The 11642-nt window shown below is 46.0% G+C and overlaps 1 protein-coding gene across 1 annotated transcript; it reads right to left on the bottom strand.

The window, feature by feature from the left end:
- Positions 1–372: 372 nt before the first annotated feature.
- LOC136453416 (ADP-ribosylation factor 1) lies at positions 373–3441 on the bottom strand. The gene is made up of 7 exons (XM_066453989.1): positions 3172–3441; positions 2866–3031; positions 2390–2460; positions 2121–2240; positions 1718–1836; positions 996–1077; positions 373–668 (listed from the first exon to the last, which is right to left on the bottom strand). Exons 2-7 carry the CDS (start codon positions 3011–3013, stop codon positions 663–665), a joined length of 546 nt encoding a protein of 181 aa, XP_066310086.1. The 5' UTR covers positions 3014–3031; positions 3172–3441; the 3' UTR covers positions 373–662.
- Positions 3442–11642: the final 8201 nt, after the last annotated feature.

Genomic DNA, 11642 nt, shown 5'->3' with positions numbered 1-11642 from the left:
CCTGTTTTGACCGATGCCTCTGACGTTTGCACCACTCAACTGACCTCTGCCAGTGTCTAGCAGGCAGCGCCCCCGCCATCCCCACCCTCCATCGCCACCTTCGTTAATCCAGAGCATCCCCAGAAAACTTCTTCTAAGCCAGCAGCATGGAAACCACCCACGAGTGTTTAGCCATCCCTTCAGGCTTCAACTAGTTGTTAGCCAACTATAGCTAATTCAGGCCCCTTTTTTTTTTTTTGTCTCCGCCGCTAATCTAGTCATGTGTATCAAACATGTCTTAAATCAGGCGTGCACGGTAATAAGCTTTTACCCATCTAAGAACAAAATCTGGCAACTCACATGTCACATCTGCCACAGCACTGGATCGGTGAAGACCTACGATAAGGCATGTCAATTTAATTTACCATACCATATCTCCGAACATAGGTAAATATATGACTGACAATCAGTTTTGTGAAACCTGAACAGGCGATGATACCGACCAAAAAACAAAAATACAATCCAATCTAGTATCAATCACTCAAAAGAGAGCTCAGAAGTTTTTTTTTTCATAAGCACCCACACTATCTACTGTAGATTGTGTCTCAGTAATAATATGTAAAAAAAAGCAGCCATAAGTTGTTCAGACGTCTTCCTCTTGCTAGGAGCCCAGCCGAAAAGCTTCAAGACTGCAAATAGATGGAATGGAAACAGTCAGTTGCCAGCAGCAATTTTTTTTGAAAGCAAAGCCACTGACAGCCATAGCCAGTCAATCATGTCCTAGGAGTTTTCTATGCCTATGCAGAATTGTGAGTATGGTAATGCAGCCCCTCAAAATATATCAAATAAAAGTATGGTAGTGCGGGACAGAGAAAAATGTGAGGCAGCAACAATAGAGCTTCTGTTCTGTGCATGTCTATGTTACTTCAACCACTAAGGACCATATAATCAGAACAGGCGCATTATTTCACGTATTCACAGAAGCACATAAGACATTAGCATGCAGCTAATGTTACCTTGTTGGCGATGTTGTTGGAAAGCCAGTCAAGCCCCTCATACAACCCTTCACCAGATGTAGCACAAGTGCTCTGGATGTACCTGCAACCCAGGGAACAAACACATTCATGTATACATCTGTTAAATATCAAAGGCAATTGTGACGTTGTCAATTATTCAAGACAAAATAGTAATACATCAGTTGCTGAATGGAGAAAGATTCAGCTCAATCAGAGTATCTAAAGGGATGCACATTAAGAGCGTCTCCAAGAGACTCTCTAAATCCTTCCTAAATGCTAGGAATAGAGATTTTGGTGAAAAACTACGCTCCAACAGCTTCTCTAAATGGTTATTCAAATATAGCCTTCTTCTATTCCGGGTTTTTCGCTAGCCAAAATAGAAGACGAGAATAGAAGACGAGAATGGCTCTCTAGAGTGCGCACGAAATATAGAAAAACTGTTGGAGAGTGAAAAGATAAAATGATTTTTATGCAAATGACTCAAAAATAATGATTTAGAGAGTGAGATTTATAAAGACTCTTGGAGATGCTCTAATGCATCATTTCTGATCGCATATAACCTCACATCATGAAGATATGATGACTAAAACAAGTGCTTCAAATATACGCTGTATACACTAGCAAATATGTCTAATACAGATAAACTAATAAATATCAGAACGCCAGGCAATGTTGATTCAGATACAGGGACGTAAAGGGTTATGAAAACACTAAATTCTTACCAGTGTCGCTGGCGCAGGGAATGCAGACCAAGCTTGTCAGTAATTTCAGCAGCATTCATAGCATTAGGAAGATCTTGTTTGTTTGCAAATACAAGCAGCACGGCGTCACGCAGCTCATCCTACAAAATGGAAATATAGTTATATCATTAGGGATTAGGTCAGTACGATACGGATACAGGAACTGAAAGTTAGCACTGTGAAATGGTGCTGCTTAATGTTTTAGCATCCCTATGCATGTCTCATAAGCTGCTCTGACAGCTTTAAAAAAACTTTGTTGGCAAGCAAGCTCATATAATATCCAAATTCATGACTGTAATGTTGCTGAAACAAAAACTACTCACAGAGAAAGGATAGTTGCAGGATGGAACTTTTTGGAACTACTAAAATAACACTACTATATTACCTCATTCAGCATCCTGTGGAGCTCATCTCTAGCCTCAACAACACGTTCCCTATCGTTGCTGTCTACAACAAAAATTAGTCCCTGTGTGTTCTGAAAGTAGTGCCTCCACAGGGGCCTGATCTGTTTGACATAAAGAATAAAGAAACCGTAATTCCTTGGTAAAGTTTATCATAATGGAATAATACTATGGATCTTGAGATAAAACACATTTGCAAAGAGTTGATACCATGATGAGATATAATAACTCAATTATAAGCACATACGCTCACCTTGTCCTGGCCACCAACATCCCAAACAGTGAAGCTAATGTTCTTGTACTCAACAGTTTCAACATTGAATCCTGCAAAATTCCAGGATAAGCCAATCCTATCAATGAGACTACACTATAGTAAATCCATACCATGCATGAATGGGTAACAAATGTATATTTCATATTTACCAAGTTCCTATATACACAGAACGCTCCTAAAAAGATGGCATATTATTCAGAAGAAGTCCACTTTTGTCAAGTTCTCAAGCTACTATCCTAACAATACATTTTTACACGAAAATGATGTAACGCAGAAGAGCAATATTCAGGAACCAGGATCATTTTCACGAATTGACAGTAAATATACGCCCGAATGCATGTCGCTAAATTCGAGGGTGCAATTCAGAAACTGCATGCCCTGTACAGTTTACTAGCAATTTCCCACAGTATAGTTTAGCATGCAAAGCAGAACAATATGGTGGAGAAAGGGCTCACCGATGGTGGGGATGGTGGTGACGATCTCGCCGAGCTTGAGCTTGTAGAGGATGGTGGTCTTACCGGCGGCATCGAGCCCGACCATGAGAATCCTCATCTCCTTCTTGGCGAAGAGGCGGCTGAACAGCTTCCCAAAGGAGAGCCCCATCTCTTCCTCAAGGAAATCCTGCGAGATCCAAAGCCAGGCGCGGGATCGAATCGGATTCGTATGAAAAAGCAGAGACACGCGAATGAACATACTCGCCAACACAACACTAGCGTCCAATCTAAGCTAATCATGCAGCAGCCCGTAGCAGAGAAAAATACCACTCGATCGGACGATCGAAACGATCAGATCCGCGCGGCGCGGGAGCGGGAGCGGGAGCGGGGCGGAATTCTGAGAGGCGCTTGACCGGGAGCACTCACCGCGGCTCTGGCGAACGCCTTCCTCCGCCGCCGCGAGCTCCCTCCCTCCCCTTGGACTCTGCGCCGCCGGGCTTCGGCGATCTGCGCGCGCGGATCGGCGGAGGCGGGAGCGCGTGGTGGTGGGGCGACGACGCGAGCGAGCGAGTGCGACGCGAGGCTGTATTGGCCGCGGTGCGATCCGGTCCGATCTCTTTCACCGATTAAAATAGAGGAGAGGTGCGCTCGCGCGGGGCCCGGCTGAGTCGACCCGCATCGGCATGGAGCCCGCGTCATCAGCAGCCATGGATGATGGATCCGTCGCTCCTGATCGCGACGCTTGGATCCAAGATGAAATGGGCCAGTTTTATGACGCGGATTCGATCCTATCTGCGCATTATTCCGCGGGCTGGGGAAGTGGGCAAGTTTGGTTCGATTTGGGCTGCTTGGGTATATAGGAGTATAGTACTACGTTTCATTTCGCCCGCCTAAAACTGTCTCCAACGATGAGCACTTAAACTCAACACTCATTTAGTAGTTTGGGGCGTCAACAGTAAAAAAAGGGCTTGACCCATTTTCTCCCTTCTCCAACAACCACAGGCGACCCATTCTTCCTCTTCTCCGTCGGCGGCGTAAGCTTCGGAGCGGCGGCGGCCGCCGCACGCCTGCGACCAGGGCACTAGGAGCGGCGGCGGTGCCCGCACGCCTGCGGCCTGCAGGACCGGGCAGGACCAGATCCACACAGGCGCCGGCGGCATCTCCGGCGAGCACAGGCTCCGCGCGGCTCCTCCGGCGAGCACGGGGTCCGGCGGCTCCTCCGGCGCGGGCCCGCTGCTCCTCTCCACGCCGGCCGCACCCACGCCCCACCCCGCTCCTCGCCTCGACCCGCTCCCCGTCTCGCCCGCCGGCCGCGGACTCGCCTGGAAGCACCGGCGGCTCGCCATAGCGGGCTCGCCTCGCCGAGCTGACCGCGCCGTCGAGGGCCGCGCTGTCGACCAGGGAGGTGGAGGGGGAGGCCACCGTGCGTCGACCAGGGAGGAGGAGGGGTCGGCCACTCCACGCCGCTCACCTCGCCGCCGGCCGCTCCACGCTGCGGGGCCCACCGCTACGGGCACGCTAGAGGTTTGCGTCGTGGTTCAACGAGGACGCTTTTTTGCGTTTCGGTGCAGCAGGGGCGCAAAATGCGTAGCCTCTTTGGGTCTTCTGCTGGAGAGGTTTTTGGTTACCTAAATACACTGTACACGCTGCATTTTGAGTTTGGGTTGCTTTGTTGGAGATAGCCTAAAGTGCTGATCAGTGCATCGTGTTCATTTGACCGGCCTCCAAAATTCAGTTGCCTCCGAGTCCGAGCATCTTGTTCTCTTTTGCTCTTTTTTTGAAGAATAGTTTTTATTCTGATTTCTGTATGAGTTGTGCACTCAACTAAACAAAATTAAAAGTTTAACATTCTAGCTGAAAACAAAAATTAGCAAAAAGCAAAACATTTTTTTGACCGCAAAGTACAAATTCAAACAGCAAAAGCTAAACATTGAGCCTTTTTAGAAGACATCCACCCATAATTGGTGAAAATTTTCCATGACCGCCGTTTCCAACATACTTTGGGTCCAAAAGCTACGCACTGAGCTCACTTCATAATTGGTTGAACACTCTTCTTTTGTAATTAGGTCCAAAAGCGAACCCGGTAATAGCCTTGAAAATGGCTTGCATATAAGAGTAGATTCTTTTTTTTTGGTCAAATACAACATCATTTCTACTCAGCTAAATAGACCAACATATCGCACTCACCACCACCCAAATTTGGGGACGCAACTTTGGGTCTATTGTTTGTAGCCAGTTCCCAAATAATTTGGATACGTTCTGAGGCAGTTGTAGACCAAAAGCAACTTGAAGTGCTCTCCAAATAAATTTAGAGACATGACAGTAAAAAAAAACAACAATTTCACTATCTTCCCGGTATCTTTTATTCGAATTGTCCTTGGTTAAATTAACACATTTGGTTAAAAGTAGATAAAGATCTTAATCTTAAAGCCAGGCTGAAGTTTCCAGATGAATCCATTTGGAGACATCAAATTTTGATTCATAATATGTCTGTAAAGTAACTGTACAGTAAGAATACCTTTTTTTTTTGGTAGCGGCCCATTTCAAAGAAGCTAGAGGAGCAAAAACTATTCCCGAGGACTTGTTCTCTCTTGCAAAAAAATAGGGACTCGTTGAGATATATATAAAAAAAGATTTGTTCTTCCTCTGTTCCATAAGCTAGCTAGAGCCTAGAGGAGCAAAAACTAGGCTACATTCGGCTATCATTATAAGCCGGCATCAGTTATGGTATAATATTTTTCTCTCTCAATAAATTAGCCATACAAATTAGCACAAGTGGCTTAGACCAGCCGAACATAACCTAAACCGATGAGGGAGTTTGCTCATGGCGCTGAAACTACGGACTGTTTGCTGACGGTAGATGGCTGGATTTGGCACGGAACGGAAAGCTCAATCTTGTGACCCGACATATTCCCAACTATACCTCTTACCGTGAGGACATAGATAAAGGATGCTTATGCTTATCTACAATCAAATCCATATCATTATTATCTACTCATCAAATAATAATTAATCTTATCCATACTTATTGCCTTTAGTTGAAGAGCCTTTTATTTCTAGGCCATTATAAAAGATCGTAATTCCTAGCGTGCCATTAAAAAAGTTTCGTAGACTTCTCAGACACAGCTCCAAACTTTTATTTCTTCAGTGTCACTGTCGTTGCTTTTGCCCTTGTTTTAACGGGGATTCGGCTCTGTCAAGTGGGTCCAAGGAGTGCAAATGTCCATGGTACCCCTCCATCTCTGGGCTTAACTCTCTTGTCTCTCTCACTCTCCGTTGACTGACTTGAAATCTCTCTGTCTCTCCTTTCCTTTCACTCGAGCTCTCTCTGCTCCTCACCGAAACCCTAGCGGCGGCGGCGATAGGGAAGAAACCTTCGCATGGGGTAGGAGGAGGGCGGATCTATGTTTTGGGGGCAGATTGGACCGGGCAAGGAGGAGGAATGGCGGACAACGGAGGGGGTGTCCCTCCGGTCTGGCTCCTAGTAGGGTGAGTTTTTTTTGCCTATTGGATTGGTTCTTGTTTCGTTGTATTGCTGGTAGATGTACATAAACTCGTTGTTGTCCATCTGTAGGATGGACCTAAAGACTAGCTACAACCTAGAAATAAGGATAATTTCTTCCAAATCGCATGCACGATGGTTTTCTATTAACAAAGTTGTCGATGCTGACATTACAAATTTTAAAGACTTTGTTGATGAGATTCTGGACAGGTATCCGTGCAGTTATGGTGATGTAGCTAAGGTCTTCTACTTCTGTGCTGACAGCTAGTAAGACCAACATTGAAATTAGTTGTGACCAAGAGTTAGTTCAGATGTTTGGAAAACATAAGGATACTAAGTGTTGTTTGATGTCAGTTGCTTACTTTAGTCCTAATAGTGAGCCACCTAGCATCCCATCTTGGGACAGTAGCACTGAAGGATCAGTACAAATCCCCTGCACACCCTCATTAGCAGCTCCAAGCCAAATAGACCCAGGCCAAACATCAACTAGTGTTACTGAACCTAGCAATCATTGCCAGCATTCCAATCTTCACCAAACTGAATCTTACCAGTTTGAAGAGGAGGGTGTGGACAAGTACCTTATGAATCCTGAACCAGGCAATGAACATGTTGGTGTGGATGAGGAGGGGTTGTACATTGACATAGATATGCAACAACAACCCAATGTGAACAGAAATGCTGATAGAGATGAAGATTACCATCCTGGGACAGACTCTGAATTTGACTCAGACTGTGATGATGATTATGAGGTAGATGACATAGTAGAAGATAAGGTGCCTTCTCATATCACAGAAGTAGACTATGACAAAGATGACCCACCTATGTCAGTAGGTAGTATCTATCCAAGCATGTCTGTTTTTAGATTGGCTTTAGCTTCACATGCCATCAAGCATGAGTTTGAATATGACATTGAGAAGAGTGATCCATGGAGGTACAGGGTTAACTGCATTAGGAAGGCTGAGGACTGCAAGTGGAGAATTCATGCCTCAACAATGGGTGATAATGTCATAGTTAAGGTAATCAAATGCATCTGCCATAGTCATTTTTATTGATTTGTGTCTTTTTCTTTAATTATGAGTATGGGTATATATCTTTGTAGGTGAAGAAGAACCCATCTTCTCATACATGCCATAGCACCAGAAGAGTTGGCAAGATTAAATGAGCTACCAAGTATTGGGTCTGTGAGAAGGTTATTGATTGGCTTAAGGAAGATGCAACCGTGGGTGCCAAGGAGCTTTAGAGAAGGTTGAAGGATGATTACAAAGTGATGGTGCACTACAAGAGAGTCTACTATGGTAAAAATCTTGCTCTAGATCTACTTTATGGTCCTTAGAAAGAAAGTTTTGACAATTTGTATAGGTTTAAGGCACAGATTGACTTATGTTGTCCTAGAAGCTTTGTTGTAATTGATCACCATACCATCAACAACAAGATAAGGTTTAGTAGGCTCTTTTTTGCTTTGAAACCTTGTGTTGATGGATTCCTCCAAGGTTGTAGGCCCTATTTGGCAGTAGATAGTACATTTTTAATAGGAAAGTTTAGAGGACAGTTATGCATTGCTTGTGTAGTAGATGGAAATAACTAGATGTACCCAGTTGTTGTAGGTGTAATAGATTCAGAGACTAATAAAAATTGGCAATGGTTTATGGAAAGACTAAAAGAAGCTATAGGAAGCCCCCCTGGTCTCACATTTTGCACTGATTGTGGGCAGGCAGTAATGTTAGGTGTTAGTGAGGTCTTTCCATTTGCAGAACATAGGGAATGTATGTGGCATCTAGTTTAGAATTTTAAGAAAAGGTTTAGTGGTAAGGTTTTTTATGATCATTTATAGGCTTCTGCTTATTCTTGGAACCAATACATGTTTGAAAAGCATTATGGAGCCATGGCTGCAGCCAAACTAGAAGCAATGCAATACTTGTAGCAAAACCATAAGAAGCTATGGACTAGGAGTCAGTTTTCCACGAACTCTAAAGTGGACTATGTCACAAATAATTTGGCTGAAAGCTTCAACAACTAGATCAAGGTTGATAAGGTGAAACACCTGGATGACTTGATGGATACAATAAGACAGAAGATCCTGATCAAGTGGAACCATAGAAGAAAAATAGCAAGATAGATGGCAGGCAAGATTCTCCCACACATTGTGGCAAAACTAAGGGAGCAAAGCTTTAACCTTGATATTGATGTGATCCCATTTCCAAGAAAAGAAATAAGCAAACATCATCTTCAGGAGGAAGCAAGAAAACTAAGGGGTCATCAAACACTTCAACTCACACAATAGATCCTCAGTCTAGGAAGGTAACTTAACTCACACAACAGATCCTCATTTTGGGTCACTATGTTCTATGCACTAAATGTGTGTGATTATATGCTACTAGATTTGGAACTAGGGTCTAATCAACCTAGGCATGAACCTAGAGATGAACCTATGCCACTGTCTATTTTGCTCCCACCAACATTTGAACAAGATGCATAGGTAGCCATGGTGAAGAAAACTGATGCAAAAGATGGGATGAAGAAAAGAGGTGCACAGGTCCACATTTCACCATCCAGTCCTAGCAATGGGAACTAGGAGCAAGGTGCAAACTTCACCATCCAGTCCAGCGATGGGAACTAGAAGCAGGAAGAGACTTAACCTTGCTTGAGCTCTGTTTTGTGTTATTTTGTTGTTCTAGGACTTAATGTGGTTTGATGATGTCAGAACCTGTAATGTGGTATGGAAACTATATACTTTATTTTGTGGTCTGCAAACTTATAATGTGGTCTGGATGACCAGAACCTGTAATGTGGTCTAGGGTAGTTAAAAAGTTTGCTTTTGTTGTCAAACTGAATTGTGGTCTAGGTGACCTGAACCTGTAATGGATGAACCTGGATAGTCAGGTGTTTGAGACCACTTTGTTTTCTACTTCTGTCATGACTCCATGAATTTCACTGCGTCATTCATTCATTCACTTGGCTCTAACTGTAGGGCGTTTTGGCGCCAAAATCTCCCACCAGAAAAGCCAAAGCAAGCAGTGGCGTAGAAGGAAATCAAAAATTTTGTAGTCCACATCGGATGAGGGCATTTGGGTCATCCCTTCCTCCTATTTAATGACGTTAGAGGCAAAAGCAACGGCAGTGGCACTGAAGGAACAAAAGTTTGGAGTTGTGTCTGAGAAGTCTACAGAACTTTTTTAATGACACACTAGGAATTGTGATCTTTTATAATGGCCTAGAAGTAAAGGGCTCTTTAGTTGAACTACTAACTGCTTACTATTTTACACATAAAATGTTGTATATACACATAGGATCCTGTAACACCCCTGGTGTTACGAGCTCGTTTAGCACCGCGATTTAGGCCTAAGTCAAATTTTCGAAACAAGTTTCTCATATTTTTTATTTAAAACGTACTTGATGCGATGAGTGAATCTGGTGACTCAGTTTTGTGGACTCGAATCAACGCCCAAGTTGAATTGCGTAGTGGGTAGAAATATTTAGGAATGTCCAATAACGATTCTAGCAAGTAAATGATGGATGGTTTGATTTGTTAGATTAAGCATGAAAAGCAACTTTTATAAATAAAATAAAATCCATTATTAAATAGAATGATATATATATATACTCACGTGTTTATTTTGAAAAGTACGCTCAGTTGAAAAGCCTTGGTTTAGTTATTGACTAGCGAGCGAACAAATCCACAGCGATGACGGGGCGTCTCCCTGTCCGGCTCCATCACTGGTCGTCGGTAGTGCGTTCCCCTTGTTCGAAATCAATCAACTCCGGTTTATTAGTGTCGCGCCACGTCGTTGAGTTCCATCGTCGTGCCACTGCCTCCATTGTCCCGTCGAACTAATAACATTGTCGTGCTGCCTCTGCCACCTGCCTCAGTTTTGTCTGTCTCTACGTTGCGTGTCCTTGCCTACCTCTGCGTGTCTGTTTCTCTACTTGGTACTGCTGCTACTGTACTAGACGTGCAGTTGGCCATGCGAGCTTGCTTCCTCGTTGGCCTTGCTCTCATCCTTCCGGCCATGGCCGCACTTGCTGCTGCCCTGCCCTCTGCCTTCTTGAGGCCTGCCAGGCTCGCCTCGCCCTACTCAGGGCCATCAAGTAATTTTTGTCGCCGACCCTCACCTTGCACAAGCTGAAGACCCGTACTCTACCACGCCTGAGCCTCCATCACCTTGGCCTCGCCTTCCCTACCGTGCCGTTCCTGCTGCTCCACAGTGCCGCTCCCTCCTTGGCTTGCCTCGCACAGGCGCCCCACGAGAACGCGCTGCTCATCCATGCTCGAGCCACGTTGACTCGTGTAGTGCCGCCCCTCCTTTCCCTGCTCTGGACTGTAGCATCACATCGTTGTCCCACAGCACGCCATGGCCGCTCCCGTCTGCCATGGCCCATGAGCCTTGAGTGCGAGCACCGTCGTCGCCTGTCACCTTTCCCTTTCTCCCTTGTGAGCGCGCGAAGCTCCATTGTCCCGCGCCCCGCCGTGTAAAGCGCTGGAGCCGCCGATGCCCCACACCATCTCGGAGCTAGTCGCGCCATCGAGCCCCAGGAGCACCATTGCCTTGGCCTACTCCTCGAACACCGTTGCACCTGTCCGCCTCCATGACCCACGATGGTTGGACGCCACTGGTGATGGTTCCCCATGACTCCCCTGTGCCCACGTGCTGGCGCCTCTACCACCGCGGCGCTTCGCTCCGCAGCACCGCCCTAGCTGGGGGCGCGCCTGATCCGCTCGGTGCCGTAGGGCCTGACCTCGCCAGCCGCCGGGCCACAGCCCTCGGTATGCCGTCAGCCGTCGGTCACCGTGCCCCTCTCCTGCTGGTGCTCTGCTTTGAGGATGATAAAAAGGTAGAAAATGACTTAAGCGTAAATAGCACCTTTTACCGTGTTCTTTTTGCAAAAGTGCTAGACTCATAGGTTTACAAATATGGTGTTAGTGGATTTAGAGTAAGTACAGGGGCCTTTTCGCAATTTGGTGCCGCCATCGCTAGGCTTTCCCTGCCATGGGCTGGCCTGGTCACGCCGGCCTTGGTCCGCTGCCGCCTAGGCCGTGCACACGTCCTACCCACAACTAGGCCGCTATGTCTTTATCGTGCTACTAGGTCGATCGGTGGCCACTGACCTCACGCTAGGCCAGCTTGTATCGCCTGCGCCTGGGCCGGTTGCCTATGCGCTTGGGTCGTCGTGTCCCTTACCGCGCCGCTGGGCCACGCCTGGCTAACAGGCCACGCGCGTAGTTGTTGGGCCGCTTGTGCCTGTGCGCCTGGGCTGCTGTTCGTGCCACGCCCGCTAGGCCGATTTGGTTGCCGCCGGT

The sequence above is a fragment of the Miscanthus floridulus genome, chromosome 5 (genome assembly GCF_019320115.1).
Source record: "Miscanthus floridulus cultivar M001 chromosome 5, ASM1932011v1, whole genome shotgun sequence".
In the NCBI taxonomy this organism is placed as follows: domain Eukaryota; kingdom Viridiplantae; phylum Streptophyta; class Magnoliopsida; order Poales; family Poaceae; genus Miscanthus; species Miscanthus floridulus.
This window is presented reverse-complemented; position numbering and strand designations above follow the sequence as displayed.